Source organism: Athalia rosae, chromosome 6 (genome assembly GCF_917208135.1).
Source record: "Athalia rosae chromosome 6, iyAthRosa1.1, whole genome shotgun sequence".
NCBI lineage: Eukaryota > Metazoa > Arthropoda > Insecta > Hymenoptera > Athaliidae > Athalia > Athalia rosae.
Window position 1 is genome coordinate 17,273,483 of NC_064031.1, and position 19,804 is coordinate 17,293,286.

At 50.4% G+C, this 19,804-nt stretch overlaps 1 protein-coding gene across 6 annotated transcripts in view; it reads right to left on the bottom strand.

Annotated features, from left to right (window-relative positions):
- Window positions 1-19,804, bottom strand: part of LOC105688605 (AF4/FMR2 family member lilli) — a 100,567-nt gene that overhangs the window by 20,338 nt on the left and 60,425 nt on the right. For all 6 annotated transcript variants that reach the window (XM_048657167.1, XM_048657165.1, XM_048657163.1 and 3 more), the window contains exon 4: window positions 2,256-2,439. In XM_048657167.1, the coding sequence (XP_048513124.1) occupies window positions 2,256-2,439 (184 nt within the window). The remainder of the gene's footprint in view (window positions 1-2,255; window positions 2,440-19,804) is intronic.

Here is a 19,804-nt window from a genome sequence, read left to right on the forward strand (position 1 = left end):
CGAAGCGGCGTGATTCTCCGCTGTACGACCGAGTAATCTTTTGGCCGGTTTTAGTTTCGCCGGATCAGAAGAAAAAAGGAACCGTCTAGTCGGGAGTGTCTGACGGGCGCAGGGGTGGCGAGGTTGAATTTTCCGAGGGTAAAAAGCAAGCGGGAGAGGAAGGTGAGAAGTTGTATCTCTGCAGTTCGGGATTATCGAGGTTTACGAATTCGTATATCCGAAGCGCCCGGAGCAGGCGGCATGATATATCGATAAATGTGGTTATACGCGGTCTCTCGCGAGGAAAAAGACGTGGGTAGCTTTTCAATCGGACGGAGGACGGAGAGTGAGCTTTTCACTCCACCTTCCTCACTGTATCCGAGGTAACGCGTCGCCATATATTTGCTCGGTTGATCCACGTATACAACCCTGAGTTATCGTACCGACCCTAAGGAATCATCCCGGGGATGCATCGCCTGGGCTATCGGCGATATTTCGAACCATAAATAACGTCCGAATCACGATCGATTCTCGGCGTTTCCCCCCCCCCCCCCCCCCCCACCCCCTGTACTTCGCTGCTCGTTCAAAAATATCGACTACGACTCGATTTCCCTAATCACAGGCTCTCTACTGGTCAACATCCGCACGCGTTTATTATTTCGCTCAATCGACGATTCGCGCGTAAATCGCCACGGATCGAGGGAACGTAGTAGGGCGTACGCGTACGGGTGTAAAATATGCATACAGTTCCAACGCGCGGCGCTTTGTCGAATGCAATTACGATTACAATTGCAATTAGAACGCGCGTACGGAGTTGAGCGAGGGTATCGTCACCGTTTGCGCGTAACTCGATACGCGGATATACCCGACACACCGTCAAGAATTACACGGACAAGGACGCGCGTCGAACAACACCGTTCCGGTTTCACCGGTACATGAAAAAATATGTCACAGCGACAGTTTCTTCATTTTCGCAAAAAGTTACCGGTAGTTGTTTTCGCGGAAACAAGATGATATCGTTGGAGAAGAAAGTAGACTGTGGAATTGCAAGTGGTTCGATACTCGCAACGATCATCCGCCTCCGGAGAAAGAAGAGAGGGTGGAAAATGAGAGTGAGGAGGGTGGTGGCCGTACGTCATCGGCGGTTTAATACCACCGGGGAGATCGGAATCGGAGGAGGGGAAGCGGGAGGACCGGGATTGGAAAGAGAGGCGAGGCCGACGTCAACGACGAGGCGGCGGTACCGCGGCTCCGCTAATGCCGCAATTTCGTCGTTTTTCTTTGCCCTGACTTGTTCCTAATGATTACGATAGAGCGGCGGGCAGGATTCTCATCGAAGTGAAACTTTTGGTCCCCTTCCAATGAAAGTTGGCACGTGTTCCCGTTCGTTCCTCGTCGATTACATCGCCGCGGTACGGATGAATACACACCTGCCCATCTAGACGAATACACGTCTCCGCGTAAGTTCGCCGCTCACACGGACAGAGAGACATCTACGCCTGGCGCGTAGACGGTCGACGTCTGGTTCGCGATAGCGACTCATACCGGGGCGAGGTGGCACCTTTTCTCAACGACAGCGGTCCTTTCGCCGGACAAACTTTCCCAATATACGTCGCGGTACCGCGCGAAATCGCGATCCCCTCGCCAAAATCAATCCGGAAGTTTGTAGAGACAATCCGCCGCGACAAGGATCTCCTACTCGCTGCTCCCTGCTTCGCCCTGTGCTCCTCACGTGCCCCGATGCAGCCACGAAATACATTCCGCACACGTGCATGCGTCGAATTTCATCCCCTCGCTAATTCTAAAAGCCCGAAGCGGGCGGCTCGCGGGAGAAATGAATTCCTTCAACTTGCAAAAAAATATCGTAGCGCGGGGGAGGATGATAAAAAATACCCGGCGTGATTATTCGCTCGAGGAGTTCATTCGAAACAGAGTTTTGTATGTTTTTCCAGCGAAAGCTGATGAAAGGGCGTGTGGGAACAGGGTAGCTACGTTGCGGGGTGCTTTACGGGGGTGGGTTAATCTTCAAAGATTTTGCCTCGTTCTCTCTGATCGCCCGCAGTGTACGGCATCTCGAGGAGTTCTTTATCCTGAAATTCTTTAATCGGACTTTCGCGCATCCGTATTTCTGTCGAACAAGCTGCACCAACCCACCCCGCGTGTCGTACGGTGGACATATTTCCCTACAGACCTCGTAGTCTACGGGCGTGCGGCAGTGAGTACAAAGTATCGTACGTAAATACGTACCGCCATAAATGATTCAAGATGCGTCTCACCTTTTTTGGACTTGTCCGAGGACGTAGGCGACGGCGAAGCTGGAGGCGCGGGTACACCGGAGACGGTCGAGGAGGCGACGGGACTCGCCGCTGCTACGGGTAGCAACAATTTCCTCTTATGGTTGCAGAGCTTCGTCATCTCTCTGGTCTTGCCCTGGTCGGGGCACCAAGGTCGCGTGACAACCTGCGGCAACAAACGACAAAGTTGAGGCTTTTCGTGGCTGAAAAACAATTCACAAGAGAGATAGCGGAGGAGGACTCGTTAGCGAAAGAGATCCCCGCCGATTGCGTGGCCGAATTGACGCGTCGTTAAATTGTCCCATTCGATTAAACGCTACGTCGGTATGACGTAAGACCTTCGCTTCATATATTACGTGCAATAATGGTAATTGGACGGTGGATTCGTTCAATTAATATCCGACGGTATCGGGCGAGGGTGATATCGATCGAGTCAGGACTCGATTGGCTCCGGAATATTCGGAAGGAAGGGTTCGTTGGAATTTCACGCGATGCGGGAACCGCCGTCTCGAATCGCGTTCCCTCGCACCCGTGGTCATCCATAGGTCGACACGTCGAGGTATCGCGAGCAACGATCAAAGGGCCAGGAGAAACACAAAAGGCCTCTCCGGAATTCGCGCTACTGCGGCCAATCCGTGCGATCTTTACGATCGCGTTGCCCTCGTTCTCGTCATTACCCCGGTATACATTTGCAAGTGTATGAATATGTAATGTACACGTATTCGCACATGCCCGTCGCGAATTCGTTCGCAACTTCGTACGACTGTGTACTCGGCTCGCTGCCGGCTGACTCGTGACCTTAATTCGGTCCAGATAACAAAAGTGACGAGGAAAAAGGGAGGAGAAAGAAATGAAGGAAAAATATGACAGCGCAACGCTAGTCGCCGAGCCACTCGCAATCAGTAATTGCACACTCGCAATTTGTTCGTACATTATATTCGACGATCCGCAATTTTCGTCCTTGTATTCCCGCAAGCGACGAAGTGGAGAGAGAAGAAAAAACAACGATGGAATCAAAGATGAACAAATAAAAATGAATCGTTCCAAGTGTCTCGATTCAACTGGAGAGTGAAAGTCATCGGCGTTGGTTTCCATGTCGGCGCATGTAACGCGATGAGCTTTGAAAATCGGATCGCGTTAATATATCTCGGGTGTGTCACGGATTAATAAGTCCTCCGCGGACGCGAATATGCGTAGTAGACGTGATAATCGATGCAAGTAAAACCGGTAGGTAGCCGGGGAGGAGTGATTTTCGATGTGGGTAGAGATGCGGACGGGAGATTAGGAGAGATTAAGCGACCCGTTCGTTAACTCGCGTTGCGCTTTGGTGGGTCGATACTCGATCTTACAATATACGAAGCCGCGATCGGTACTCGACGGTTTTACCCCGCAGACTCATCTTTCGTTGATTGTAAGATAATCTCGTCGTACTTTTGATTCTCCGAACGAGCGAACAGCGATCTCGACGGTGTTCGTCCGTTTGTACGACGTTTGCAGTATTCCCAGATAGGGGGGGAAATCGTCGATCGTAACGGAGAGGGGGCGAGAGGTGAAAACCTAAAACGATGTCGGAATAGAGAGAGCGGGGATGGACGCGGTAACGTCCTCGTCATGCTTGAGAATCCGTAAGTCAGACGGAGGTTATATCTGGAATGGGCGTCAGTCGATCGTATCATTTGGCCTGAATACGATGATGGGATTATTGATTTAACCTTGAAGTCATCCTTCTTCCCGACTTCAACTTATCGTAAATAGCTTCGGATGCCCTTGTCCACGTAATTAACCATTAACTGTGTCATCGGCTATACGACTCCTCCTCCTACACGCCGATCTCCCGATGCCTGATGGCATATGTTGGTCGTTTTGCACCGTTAAAATTTTTAACAACTCTCCCAACGAAATTTCAGATTACACCGGACGCCAAGTCGGGCGTCAAAGTCCACGATCTCATAATTACAGTCGAGTGCGTATAATCATTAGGGTGGGTTGAAAAAAATTTTTACCACCTAATGATTACTCGATCGGTTGCACGAGTAGATGATTTTGGCTTTCAGATTTGGATTCCTGAGCTGTTTATACGTGAGATTACTCTTGAAGAAGCAAAAAAAAATTCGATTTTCGAGCAAAAAATAAATCACTGTTTTAATTAAGTTTAATATGCTTTTCTGACGTATTTTGACCTCAGGAATCCGAATCTGGAAGAAAAATTGATCTATCTCTGAAAATTCACCGAGTTATCGCCAATTTTCAGCTTTTTGGGGTCAAAAATAAAAAATTTATTTTTCAGTCTATCTTAATGTAATTTGAGCTCAGGAATCTGAATCCGAAAGAAAAATTGATCTATCTGCAAAAATGACCGAGTTATCCCCATTTTTTCGCATTTTTTGGTACAAATTTGAGGATATCTCGAAGGGAAAAAATCGTAGCTCAATTTGGACAACGGATTCGTGTTCCTGGGGTCAAAATACATAAGAAAAGTGTCATACGATCAATTTTAAAAAATAAAAATTTTTGGCCAAAATTTGAGATTTTTCCAAGGGGTACCCCTTACGATTTTTTCAAATTTTGGCCAAAAATTTTTATTTTTTAAAATTGATCGTATGACACTTTTCTTATGTATTTTGACCTCAGGAACACGAATCCGTCGTCCAAATTGAGCTACGATTTTTTCCCTTCGAGATATCCTCAAATTTATGCAAAAAAATGCCTAAAAATGGCGATAACTCGATAAATTTCATAGATAGATCAATTTTTCTTTCGGATTCGGATTCCTGAGCCCAAATTACATTAAAATAGATTAAAACATCAATTTTTCATTTTTGACCCCAAAAAGCTGAAAATTGGCGATAACTCGGTCAATTTTAGAGATAGATCAATTTTTCTGTCAGATTCGGACTCCTGGGGTCAAAATACGTCAAAAAAGCATATTAAACCCAATTGAAACCGTGATTTATTTTTTGCTCAAAAATCGAATTTTTTTTTGCTTCTTCAAGAGTTATCTTACGTATAATCAGCTCAGGAATCCAAATTTGGAAGCCAAAATCATCTACTCGTGCAATCGATCGAGTAATCATTAATTATTCGCTGTTGGGAGCAGAAAAATTATGAGTCGCAATCCATGCATGGGTCGAAATATTCGAATTTTTCGGTCTACGAGGGAGCCCGAGCTTATCTGGAGTCAGGTAGCCACGGGCGCGCGGTTTGTTGTGGAGCGTCACCTCTGCTCAGCCCCCAAGGTGACGTCTTCACAACAAAGCGCTACGCTGCTGGCTACCTGACTCCAGCAAAGCTCGGGCTCCCCGACTCAACTTCAATTTCAAGTCAAAAATAGAGCATGTCATTTTCTGATTTTATACTTGAATTACAAAAATAATAGGAAAAAAATGTTGAACAGTGACCGAGTAAAAAACAATTAAAATCGACAATTTTCAGATGTTTTCTATGATTTTTGACCAAAAAAAAAAATGTTTTTCAACCCACCCTAATAATCATTGCTCGTACGTTACGCGTACATGCGGACAACAACTCCTCATCACCTCGGCATTTACCCCCTAATCATTTAAGCAGAAGCAGAACCGGTGCGAAATGAGGGAAAGGATCGGAATTGGCTCGGGGTCGGTGTTTCACGGGACATCGAGCGCGCTGTCACGGTTAATTGCATCGTTTGAATAATTATTTCTAGTCGTTCGCGCGGATGACGAGAGTACAAGTGACGCACGTACGAACATGAACGGGTTAATTAATTTGTCATTGCAGCAGCAGCGGCGGCGGCAAAGGCGGGCGGTACCTTCGTTAGTTATTCGAGACGCCGCAGCAAGATCCAGGAATGCCAGAAAATCCTTGAGAAGATCGACGTCCGATTCATCCACGGGGCGTCCGCGGATGCGGCTTCGTTCGCGACGTACCGCGACGCGGCACGTATACTTTCTCCCCCTTTCCTCTTCACTCGGCGTTTTTTCTTTTCCCCTCTTGTTTAATTTTTTATCGCACGGTAGCGCGTACGACCTACCTCTCTACCCGGACACGGGATTTATGAGGCTATAATCTCTCAATGCATTCCCCACTCGACCGACTCCGACGACTCGTTTCACCGGGAAGTAGAGTCTGCGTTTTATTAGCGCGCTGTCCCGAAACCGGTCGCATTGTTCGCGATTGCGACGATTACGAACTCCTCTCCAACTCTCGCTGTTAATATCCCATTCCATTTGGTCGGCGCGATCGCGACTCTCCTTTTCTTCTCTCACACACACCCCGGCGATCGAGGGACAACGGAGGAGACGACGGGAGAAACCCTCAGCCAATGGGATATACGCGGCGGACTTAATTTTCTACGTCAACTTGTGCATTGGCTATCGCCAAAATTGACGCTTTAGTTTCATACGCGCATGGTATACCAATAATTCTGTAGAAATCGTCAAGTAACGACTTGGTGATCTTTATCGTCGGGAATGCCGGTCGATGCATCGAACGCGAGCGTAAGAGGGCTATCGATTGTCCTCCTAACGAAGAACAAAGAGGATCGAGCGTATGATAGAAAAACGAAACTTCGGACTAGCTCGCAGGCCAAAGTTTGAATTCACGTTGGCGCAAATCCGATGCCCTAGAATAAAGCAATCGAGGCTTTCAGCGGTCAAAATAGCGTATGAAGTGAGGCGATAAAAACCGCTCGCCAGGGGGTTGCTGGCCGAGGATCGGAAGGGACGGAGAGAGTCAGAAAAGGGTTAACCACCGCACGTGTATGGATGTAACGAGGCAACACCGCCGGAGCTTTTCGCTTCTCTCGTCATTCTCTCCGTGTACCGCGGTGTGTCCGCAACCGCGGACTCTTTTCATCCCCTTTTCTTCCTGTGGTGAAAAAATCGGGCACCGCGCATCGATCGGCACCCCTTGAAAATTTGAGTTCCATTCAACGTCTCTAGGTTTCGTTGGTGCGCGCGCGCGGTCCCCCCCGAAGTTCGATCATAAAGTAATCCTGGACGCACCGCGGGTGGCGATTTCCGATTGCCGGTGGAGAATATCACGCCGGTGGGGCGGATCGCGCGATGGAAACGGTCGTCGTGCGAAGGTGAGGCGTCGCACGTCGCAACGTAGGCGTCGTCACTTTTCGCCCGGCGTCCCCCGTTTCTCTCCTACTTTTCTCGTTGACGCTGGTCGCCCGACGGTCGACGGTCGACGGTCGACGGAAATCCAATTAATTTACTCTCTGCTTTGATTATACACGAACCACAGGAGCAGCAGCGGCAACAGAACAACCAGCCGGCGTACGGTACGTTCGTTCGGTCAGTTTTGCGGTCGACTCTCTCTCCTCCCTTCCTAGAGGCGTGGGACTTTCCCATTATTTACTCTATACTCTCGAGTGCGATCGAGCTGATACCTACCGCGACGGCATATCGTAGGTATATGTGTACCTACAACTGCCGAGATAAGGTACTTGGGCGAGGCGCTCGATTAATTTCATCCACTCCGTACGTAGACGATATAACACCGCGCGTTTCCAACATCGCATCGCTCTCACGTCGGACGAGGGGAGGAAAAACAAACGTAGAAAGAGAGAAAAAAAAAAAATAAAAAGAAACCCCCGCGGTGAAAATGAGTATGAGAAAGAGAACGATAATTGGTACCTATACACCTGCAACATTTGCCCGGTACGCAAAAAGGAGCGAACAATTGTACACGTAGACGCGCAAAGAAGCTTCATAAATCTGCCGGAATAAAATAAATTAGGATGGCAATTTGGCGTCTACCGAAACGTCGAGAGCGAGTCGTCGTTGCGGCGAGGTGCTCGCCTCGAAAAAATTAACCCCCTCCCCTCATATTCGAAGCCTTCTTTCGTTAATCGTCGTTGTCGTCGTAGTTAGTGTCGGATGGAGAAAATTATTGAAAGTCCGAGCGGTGGTACAAGAAACGCATAAGGTTGCGCCGCGCTGAGGTAGGTAATTGGTGACCGGACGATGACGGAGGAAATTGGCCAGTTCGCTGCCGCTGCCGCTGCTCCGCACCAAAGAGCTGGAGCGAGACTCACGCGAGAGAGTAAATTGGATCTTGTGTACGCACACTCGCGATACCCGGAGGTGTGCGGGACGCCCGACACCTACACACCCTCGGAATCTACCTGGAGATACGGATAAGCTCGGTGGTGTACGCCGGGCATCCTTCGCGCAACCACCGGCCACCGGCCGCCGTACTTTTCTTCATTCCATTACTTGCTTTTCGTTTTTTACCTGGAACGAGCCGGAGTGGATTTTTAGATAGGGCGTACGGCGACGCGTCGTCGGAGGAGGTGGTCGAGCATACGGAAGAGGTAGTGAAATGAGGTGACGAGAACGAAGAGTTACCTCTACGTTTATACCCGTCGAACGAGGAATGTATTCGTCGCTGCGCGCGAACGGTGTTGCGGGAATAAAGGTGGAGGAGAGTCGGAGGTACGAGAGGGAAGGTCGGCGTCGGAGGTGGAGGTGGAGGTGGAGGTGGAGGTGAAGGAGCGGAAGCTTATCGCAACGAGTCGATCTGGCCGGTGGAAAACGATGAGTTCGCGAATGCGATATAGAATCGCACGACGCCCCGTATACCCTCGGTAATAAATATCTCGGCCGGGTGCGCGTCTCGATTGTGCCTAGCTTCCTCTCGTTCTCTCTCGTATAAATTGAGGGGAAATGGGTGTGCGGAGGTGCGGTACGCCACGTATCCGCGCTGGGTGGTAGGTACGCGCGCGTGTCTACGTGAAGTTTTTAGCGAACGTAGCCGATTGTTATTGGCAGAGCGGAGCGGCGTTCGCGAGTCGAGCAAATACGCAACGTTGAATTTCAGTTATGCGGAGGTGCTAATAACAAACGGATACTATTCAGCCGCGAATTCCATCCTTCTGTTGCGTGGCCGCGTGCGGCTCCCAAGATTTATAGACGAATAAAACATTCCGACGTACTCGGCGCGCGCGTACGTTGCTTCGCCCCGCCGATGGCCGTTCGGAGTTCGCCTATAATCGCGAGCCTACCGGATTCCCAACGCCCGAACCTTTCCATCTCTATCCGCGTTTTATTAAATACACCCGAAGCGGTATCCCATCGGCGACGCAGTCCCGCCGCGACCACTTCACTCTTCCGTGGGGCGTAGCGATCTCGGCCGACGAAAAGAACTGGTTTACGTCTTTTCGCTCGTACGGCTCTCCGAGCGACTGGATGGTTTTACGATAACCGAATCTCCGCAGCACCGGCTCCGCGCCACCGGTTGTTCATTCCACGTGTACGACAACGTCAACGTGTCCGAGGTACAATCGGTGCGATTCGTCGGCCGACGATCGGGTTCTGCCGATCCATGCCGGCGCGGGAGTCGTCGACTTTGTTTCCGACAAATCCATCGGCTGGTGAACTTCCGCATCTCTACCACATCCGGTCCTCTCCGCACCTTCGTTAACGAGGCCCGCTCGCATTAGAATCGGTTAGGCGAAGAGTTATTACCTCGCGGGACGGTCGGCTTCTCCTCGGAATGAACACGTCCCTTTTGCTCGACCCTCGGAATGAACTCGCCTTTCACTTTGTCTCGCCTATCCGCGGGGAAAGAAGCGAGCAGCCATTCCGAATGGTTGAAGATAACGCGAGGAGCCGAGTCCCGCCCTATCTCGACGATCGAAATTTCCGTATAATACGCGACAACTGCGATCATCCCCGCTTGGATTTCCCTCCAACGGGGGAGATAAAAAATTACATCCGATTCTATTGAAGAGAGTAGGGTCGTCGTCGTCGTCGCCGCCGCCGCCGCAACAACGACATTGGTAACGAGTCGGTTAACTTTGACGACTGCAATAGCGAGCGATCCCAGTAATTAAATGCAAACAAAGCGAGTCGATTCGGCACTCGTACAGATAGGGCAGCACTCGCGGGTACGAATAAACTCCCTCCGAGAACTTTTCGCCCGTGAAAACGACCAGTAATATAATTACGCGGGGCGACTTGTTCTGGGTTCCAAAATGTTCGAGCAGCCTTGGAAAATTCTCGTTTACGTCGGTTCGTCGCCCCATTGTTACGTATGGAAGGGCTTCGGGTGGTGCAGCCAGCAGCACCAACGGATCGCGGGCTCAAGATGAATGAACGAGCGAATCCAGATGAAAGGGGGAAGGGGTGGCTGACGGACGTTCGGCATTGTGTTCGTCGCTCGATTCTCGATCGCTGGGTGCGCTCGGGTGTAGGTTTTAACCGAGTACCCCGAAAGGAGGAGATTGTCTTCGCCTTTTGATGCGCTCAAGGGAGGTCCGAAAGGTCTTCATTGTCCGCGGGCCGGGATGTCATTCCGGTAGAATCGTTCGCTCGAGGCAGCTAATAAAAACTGGAAATTCTGGTTCTTCCGAGAGCTGCGAACGTACCGGAGAAGACGGAGGTTCGAAACGGGGCGCGTGAAGCGCCTGCGATCCGCACGCAGCGGTATGCGTGTTTATCGTCGGTACGATACACCCGACGTACTCCGAGGATCGTCCATCGACGGATTTCATTTTCAGCCCTGGAAAGCACACCGTCGCTGTTTCCACTTTCGACGGATCCAGCTGCTTCGGAAATTGCACCCGACAGCGGATAACGAGACGTACGTACGTACGGTCACGCGGGATAAGGAATGCGCGCGGTGCGAGCGGTGATTTAAAAATTGACAAATGCCGCCCCGCCTGAAACCTCCGTATAAATTTGCCATTGCGGTCGTGATTAGCCGAGGCACTCGTAAGTAATAGTAACTCCGTAACGTCGCTAAGTGCCGCTTGCGGTTGGCCGAGATTTCGAGCGGCTGGATTTTCTCGCGGCAATGCCGCTTCTGTCGGCGGTAGACCGAACGGTGCGGGTACCGGTGCACGGGGTGCGTTCCTTATTTACGGCCTGCGCCGGTACGCCGAGCGTAAACTATTATACGAGACGGTGACGCGAGATGCTCGCACGGGGATCGCCCCTCGCCGATATCCTTCTTCTCCCCCTACCCCCCCCCCCCCCCTACCCCCCGCGTCATTCTTCATCGGCTCATTGAACATGGGCGGCTTCTTTCGCGGGGTGGATACAATTTTTTACCCGTCAAATTATTCAGGCTTATCGAAGGCAAAACAATTTGAAACATCGACGCGGGTTACTCGGAGCCACGGGTACGAGAGAGAGACGAGAGAAAAAAGGAGCGGGCTCCTCGGCTCCTCGCCGGTTTACGGTCGATCGGTGTCCGCGTACGCGTCGGACGTCGTGGCTCGCGCGTGGACCGTGGAGGGAAGCTGCGATGCGATGCGCGGCTCGACTCGGGAACTGGCGGGCTCCCGTCCTCCTCGTCCTCCTGGAATGCCGTCGTAGAGGCTCTCAACTCGACCCGGTATTCGCGTCGATCCGTCGATCCGGTGCCACCGGCGTATCGGGTGGCTCTTGGAACGGGCGCGAGTTCCGAATCGATTCCTAATTCCGATCGCAGGGACTCCCGGTGACCGAGCTCCTCGGGCACCCCGAGTTCACGCGCGGGTACCGCGTCACGCCTAGAGAGGCTTCTGGGTCTTGCGAACGAGGATCGCGCGATACGTTGCCACGGGTACTCGTAGCGCACACGAGACGTCGAAAAGACGTCACCGGAAGTACTCCACTTAAATGCTAAATACCTTCTCCGGTGTTTCTTCGCTCGTAATATATTACGCGCACCGCGATTTGCATAGTCGCGAATCCTCTTTTACCCTCCGTAGCACTCGACAACAACAACAACAACATCCCGTGACCCCGAATCTTCCGAGAAACTATAAACGGAGTTAAGATCTCGGCAATAAGATTTACAATTAACACCGTAATTACCCCGCCGCCTATTCCGTTTACACCTGCGTCGGGACAGCCCAGACCTTCGAGCACATCGGGCGTAAAAACAAACGGACGATGCGTAAATTTCGTTACGATACTCGATACAGCGAACAGGTAGGTGGAGGTATCAATTTCGCGATCTCCGTACCGACGCGACGTCGTTCAATTTTGACGATCTTTGAACTTCGCACGTGCGGAGCGTGAGGCGGATGTAAAACGCGGAGCGATCTTACCTGGCTCGCCGACGTCCGTCGGCCGAGGGGTGGGGTGGGGGCTGGTAGAAAAGAAGAGCAGGTATTGCAAATACGTCCGCGAATATACGGCAGCATCGAGCGGCGATGCGGCGATAGAGAAATATGAGGTACTCCAAATGTACGCGGGGAACGGTATCAACGCGATCAGCCAACTGACACACCGGTGATTTATTTCTCGGACGAGCGAAGGTTTTACAGGGTCGGGGGAATGTGTTCCGTCGACAGGCCAAGTTGTTTATGCGTCGTTGCGGCAACGGCGGCAGCAGCAGCGGCTACAAGGAATTCTCCGTTGCAGGCGAAAGATTGGCATCGAGTTGTGTCGCATAAATAGGTAAAGGAACGATACATTATTCCTGAGGTGAGGGTCGAGGCCGGGAAGGAATTGATCGGAGCGCGCGAGCGTCTCGCCGCGTCCTCAATTCTCATCCACTCGTCCGCACGATTGATTTCGTTCCAGCGAGATGCGAATGGGTGATCTTTTCGGGAGGAGTTCCCGTCTTTTCTCTCCTCCCGGACGGCGAATGGCGGAAATTAATTTATCAGCAACTCTACCGACTCGGCAGCAGCCCCAACGGATCGTAATTTTATTCAAATTGTTCGAGATAAAGGATCGAGGGTATCACCGGGACGAAGAACCCGCTATCTTATTCCGAGTTAACCGCTGCTAATGCAATTATCCGAAGGAGGGGTCCTCCTATATTCCACCTGCTCACCCGCCTACCGGAGGAACGGGATGATCCGCTCTTATCGAGGGCGAGGGCGAGGGCGAGGGCGAGGGCCTCCCTTGATTACGAGAGCACGGCTCTGGTGTGTCGGACAACGAGCTGACAGGATTGGATGTAACAGTGCCTAGCTATCGTCGTCCTGTTTAGCCGCGCATTAGTCGACCGCCCGAAGCGATTCCATCCGTCGAATCGCCCGCGAAGTTCACGCGTACGTTCGCCCCCGCAGCGCCGGAGAGTACGTGCCTCCTCGGGGCGCAGGTGTACGCCAGGGGTTGACTTCGCGTGCGCGTCATCGAAGAGAATTTGCAGCCTCCGGTATAAATAAAACCAGAAGGACGTTCGCACGATGAACTTCCGAGACTTCCGAAGGGCGACAAGTGTCCTTCCTTTTATCTCTATCTACGTACGTTCCTCGCTTTCCCCCGTATCGTTTTTCACTTTCCCCCCTATCACCGGTCTCGAATTACCCAGTTTCCGCCGTCAACGGTATAGCCGCTACAGGGAGAACGGAATCAGCATTTTATTCTTTTCTTACGTATTTTGATGTCGGGAATCCGAATTCAGAAGTTGATTTAGTCTATCTGTAAAATTGATCGAGTTATCGCCAATTTTTCACCGCTTGAAGCAAAAAATTCTAGCGTGGAACGAAGAAGTACAGCGTTCGATTCACGTCATCCGAACATGTGCGGAGCTTCTCTCGACCCAACGATTAGCGAATATCTCGGCGAAGCGTTCTTCTGCGATAATCCCTCGCGGAATATCCATCGCGGCATTACGACCCGTGGCAGAGCATTCGCTTCGAGACTCACGTTCGAGGGAATGGCCATTGCACCGAGACAGATACTCTATTCACATCGGTTCCGAACACAGCTGCACCGCCTCGGATATCTCTATGCGATTAAAACGGGCGTATTACGACGACGTCGATGCAGCGGCAGCGGAGAGACTGCAAGGGAGATCGAGGACTCTGTGCGCAATCAAAACCGAGTCCCTGCAATTGCAGCGCAACACCGAGCCAACAGCGGGCTCGACTGATAGATAATTCCAATCGACAATGGGCTGAACCGAATGCCGATTCGCATAGACAAACCTCCATGCGCTAAAAGCTAAGCTAAGGTAGGTGTAGAACGCGTCGAGTCGCGGAACTCATTGACGTAGGTATTAGATGATTACGCGGGGCTGTGGGGTGAATTGAAGAGAACGAGGATACCGAAACTGTCGCGACGCGTCGGGGTGATCCGTAGTTTTAGTCCAACGGCACGTCAGCTGGCCTGAATAGACCGGCATCTGGTTCGCGAGCGTGGGAGTGTCGGTGGATACTCCACCTCGCTTCCTTTCGTTCTATCCACCGCACATGGATGTACGTACGTACGTGGCTCACACCGTGCCACGTATCGCTGTACGCGAGGGAGGGAGCGCATGTGTCATTTTCCGTTTCGAATTCACGCCGCGATATCCCGCAGAGATGCAACCGTTGATCGTTTCGATTTGACTTTCTACGTGTCAACGGGGACCCAGGCAAGGACTCTGATTCGATGCAATTTTCACTTGCCTCCGACGAACACGATGTCCGTTAAAAATTATCGCCAATCGGTAGGAACGGATGATCAAACGGATGAATAAATGAATGAACGTAGTAATGAATGGGTGAACAAAGTACGAGCAAAGTTCGGGGGCTTGTTCATTGGAACCAAGTAAAGTAGGAGTCGCGGTTGATACGGGTGTCCGGATTCCGGAGGGTCGCCAAAGTCGACTGACTTTGTCTCCGGTTGTTCCGGATATCCCTCCTGTCCCCTCGACGCCACGGTGGAGGAACAGCGCTTTGACTCGAAAACGTGAGCGGAATTTATACGACGCGAGCTACTACCGAAGAAAGAAGAAGAATTCCTCGATTCTTCCCCTCCCCTGCCCCTCCCCCCAACGGTAAAGAGAGATCAGCGACTGAAAGACGAGGGGAGAAAAAAAGGAGGCGAATTTGCAACACGGGGACAGGTCAGAGTTGTCGCAGGCATTCGCAGAGAATACAAGGGGAACGCGAAGCGAACAAATTCAAAAGCGAATAGCTGAGAGCTGTCCTGAAAAGAAGGTAAGAATCTCCAGTTTATACTTTGCCAGGGGAATGGAAAACAATGCGAAGCGACACTTTAACCCGCTGTCGCTACGGCGCAGAGATGAATCGAGGGCGTTCAATCGGAAAGTCGTACCTTCCGGTAGGATGGGGGGAGAACGAAAAACAGCGAGTCAGCGGGCGCGCCGGCTTTTGCGGATTTCCTAAGGGTTCGAGAAATTACCGGCGTCGACGCGTGGGCACAGGTAGGGATCGCTGCTACAGCTGGGGGAGCTACGAAGCCCCACGGCATCAGCGGGACTACCGCGGAGTCTTGTGGCTAATGACCTTCCTTCGGAAACAAACTAGCTAAACTTCTCTCGATCTGTGATCTCTTCACCCTACGCTCCACGCTCTGCACCGGATTCGACCGAAGAAACCGCGCAGCGGTTGAATTATTTTCTCTCTACACCGTTGCATCGACAAATTGAGAGATTTCGGTGTCGGAAGGATAAAAATCATATCCCACGAGGTGCGTTTCAATAAAAATTTTAATGCCTCAACATCGATCCATGTGCCATGTGCGTACATTACCCCATACACATTGTCCCTCATTCTCGACCGCCAGACGTAACAATCAACACCCAACTGTAAACAGTGTGGGGCGAATTCTCACCTGGAACAAAAAAAAACAAAGAGTGATGTGAAAATATTCTCCGATACTCCAACTCCGCGGAGTCGGCTGTACTTCTCTATGTAATTCAACATGCATTTATCCGAACTCTCCTCGTGCTTTCCTTATCTCTCGCCGCTAATAATCGCTCGTGTAATCGCATACGCGTGGCCCTGACGAGTTGTGCCCCGGCCAATTAATGGCATAGCTGGGTTACAGAAGTGCGCGGCATCGGCAACGGAAGCGGAAATCACGTTCCAATATTTGCCACGCTTATCCATCCAGCCACCGCGATAACGATCACACCCGCTTGGTACCATCGTCGCTACCATCTGATATTGTGGCCGTTCCGTTGCGGGGGGCAATCTGGCGAGGTGGCGAGGTGGCGAGGTTTCGTGACTATGGACGAACGGGGGCGTAATATCGAGAGGAGTACGAGGGACTCCGTTGGCGGAGGAGTGGGCGCGGGGTGCCGTTTTGTATGAGAGAGGGGCAAAAAGAGGGTGCGCAACACCGAGTTTAATTTCCGCATTTGTATAAATATAAAAACGAGAAATCTCTCTTGAGCGATTTAACTGCTATTAGAGGCGAAGTGACGGTGAAACGTAAGTGGATAATAATTATGTAGCCTCCCGCAGACGTATAAACGCGAGGGAACGAAAAACTCCTTAGCTGGCGGAATTGAGGCGGTGTTAATATCGAGTTTCCGAGTGGAGCGTGCGGAGCGGAGCCGAGGAAAAGCACAGAGGCCGAGATGACGGGGGAAGAGGGGGCCCCTCGGAAAAATAATCACCACCGAGTTAAGAATCGCTCTTTCCGAGAGAGTGACTCCTCGGGACCTCCGCGTAAGCCCAGCGAAGAGGGAAATTCCTCACCGTTACTCGTACCGCACCCCCGGTTAACGACCGTTTGTCAAAGATACCCCCCCTTTGTCCTTCGACGACGAATTCGCCTGACCCTTCGAGTCGCTCGAGTCAGCAAAAAATAAGAAACCGTCCGATCTTGATTTCCAGTTTCGTTTTATTCCGATATTTACTACCTAGTTACGATTCAACATTGTCGGTATAATATATAACGAAGCAGAAAAACCCCCCGTGATTTTTTATTTGATCTGCAAAAGAGATGGATTTTTTTTTCCGCATATTTGCTCCCTTTGTTAATGTCGGATATAAAAGAGAGGCTCATCCTCCTCCGCTCGGGTTCCAACCCTCCGCAGGCGATGCAACGCACTCACCGTGGAACACGTACGTGTACGGGGTGTTTCTTCGAAACTCGTCGCACGTATTTTCGGCGGCGCGGGTTACGCACGGCTCACGAGTAGCCGAAAAGTCAAGGTGCGAGTGCGAGCGAAGCACTCTCTCGACTCGCCCTCTGATACGTGTTAGTAAACACGGTTCGGCGTACGTAACGAATATGGAGCGCAGCGACGAGAAAGGGCATATTATTAAATGTAAAAACTGCACATTCATTCGTACATGTAATACCGATGCGTCGAGCATTTCGAATCGGCGTTATTCTTAAAACGTGAAACGGAAGCGGCACTAATTATTTTCATTACTTACATCCGCTCCGTGACTGATTACCGTGAGCGCAGGTGTCCGAGGGATGGCCGCGCAGCGGCGGTATATGCTCTCGTATAATTTACCGGGAGTCACAGTGTTCGCCACCTTCGTCCGAATCCCGATATCGTCTCCTCGATTTTCTCCCCGAGTTCCCTTTCGATTTTCAAGAAAGCTCGCGCGGAAAGCCGATGGAGAAAATACGAGATAGAGGAGAGGATCTGATATCGCGTGAAAAAAAAAAGAAGAAGGAATTGAAAAAAACAGAATGGGGGAAAAGGATCCGCACCGGAAGTGTTATTTCTCCGTGAGCTGGTAGCGGTATCGGGAAATTTTAAACTCTCGAACAAACTTCGACAGCTGAATAAAATCGAGTAGCTTGCGAGGGGATGTCTGGTTGGGTTATCTTTCATCTAAATTTCCTTCCAAGTTTGACAGCTTGAAAGCTTCTTTCTTCGGCGACTTTTTCACCGACGTTTATATCCCCATAGCTTCGACCTGGCTATAGGTATACCCAAAGAAATACCCTCGATGATAAATCGCGACTTTATCACCGGCTATCGCGTAACGTCGCGACGAGGAGCATAAAAAGGGACGGTATTAAGGTTCGTCCGTGCGCAAATCATGCCGATAAAAATAATAAATGGAGAAAAACAAAATCGCGGAAGGACTCGTCGATTAAAAATGAAAAGGCGAATCGGTAGATCTCGAGCGACGGTTCGTCGCGCGGAATCACGATACGGGTGAACGGGGTGAAGAGGAACCGACAAATATGAGTCGGAGTCGATCACTCGCCGCGTATATAACAGTAAAATACATTTGCCGATAATCGATCGGTGAAACCAGATTTCATCGTTCCGCCACGCGCGTTCCGAACGAGGTAAGAAAATCAGTGATGAAAAGAATAACGAGGGGTTCGCCGGTGGTCAGCTTCGGTAAATAGAGATCCATCGATCGCGTTGTACCGTGACCGCGATCGTGGAACGAATATAAAAAAAGAGCCCCTCGTTAATTATTCACCGCGACGATCCGGGGGCAGGTTAATGATTTTGATCGACGTCTCAACGATACGTAACGGAGCCTCGCAAGAGTCGGACGATTTATGACGCGTATCGCGTAACGGCTTCACCGTCCAAGGTCAAGACGTATCGGCCACGGTCTCGTGTTTCCTCCTCTTCCTACTCTTCATTTCGACCATAGCTCTCCGATTACAATTTACACCCACGATGATCACGCTGCGTAAAACATCGTCTCGCAGGCACCAACGTACGACCCTAACCGTTTGCGGAACGCGAGCGTACGCAGGAGCGGCGTTGTAGCTACGCTGTTACCGATTATCGCCTTTGCTCACGTCTATCAAGCTAGCACCGCCACAAGAGAAATATTGAGTTCAGTATATGTAATAATTAAATGCTAATTAGATGCTAATTAAATGCTCTAATGCCGAATTTGTCGCTCTGCATTTTATAAAAAAAACCTGTGGCGGTGCCAGCTTGGATTCAAGCTAGCAGCGCCACATTGAAAAATCAGCTAAGAGAGGGTGATTTCGAAAAAGTGATTGGGCAGTAATTAAATGCTAATTAGATGCTCCAATAATACCCAGGGCCCGAATTTGTCGCTCTGCATTTTATAAAAAAAACCTGTGGCGGTGCCAGCTTGGATTCAAGCTAGCAGCGCCACATTGAAAAATCAGCTAAGAGAGGGTGATTTCGAAAAAGTGATTGGGCAGTAATTAAATGCTAATTAGATGCTCCAATAATACCCAAGGCCCGAATTTGTCGCTCGTCATTTTCGATTTTTTCTCAATTTTTTTCGATTTTTTCTGCCGTCTGTGGGGCTGCTGACGGTGTCGAGGGTCGAATCTACGACGGGGATGACAAATTCGAAAAAGTGATTGGGCAGTAATTAAATGCTAATTAGATGCTCCAATAATACCCAAGGCCCGAATTTGTCGCTCGTCATTTTCGATTTTTTTTCAATTTTTTTCGATTTTTTCTACCGTCTGTGGGGCTGCTGATGGTGTCGAGGGTCGAATCTACGACGGGGATGACAAATTCGAAAAAGTGATTGGGCAGTAATTAAATGCTAATTAGATGCTCCAATAATACCCAAGGCCCGAATTTGTCGCTCGTCATTTTCGATTTTTTTTCAATTTTTTTCGATTTTTTCTACCGTCTGTGGGGCTGCTGACGGTGTCGAGGGTCGAATCTACGACGGGGATGACAAATTCGAAAAAGTGATTGGGCAGTAATCAAATGCTAATTAGATGCTCCAATAATACCCAAGGCCCGAATTTGTCGCTCGTCATTTTCGATTTTTTTTCAATTTTTTTCGATTTTTTCTACCGTCTGTGGGGCTGCTGACGGTGTCGAGGGTCGAATCTACGACGGGGATGACAAATTCGAAAAAGTGATTGGGCAGTAATTAAATGCTAATTAGATGCTCCAATAATACCCAAGGCCCGAATTTGTCGCTCGTC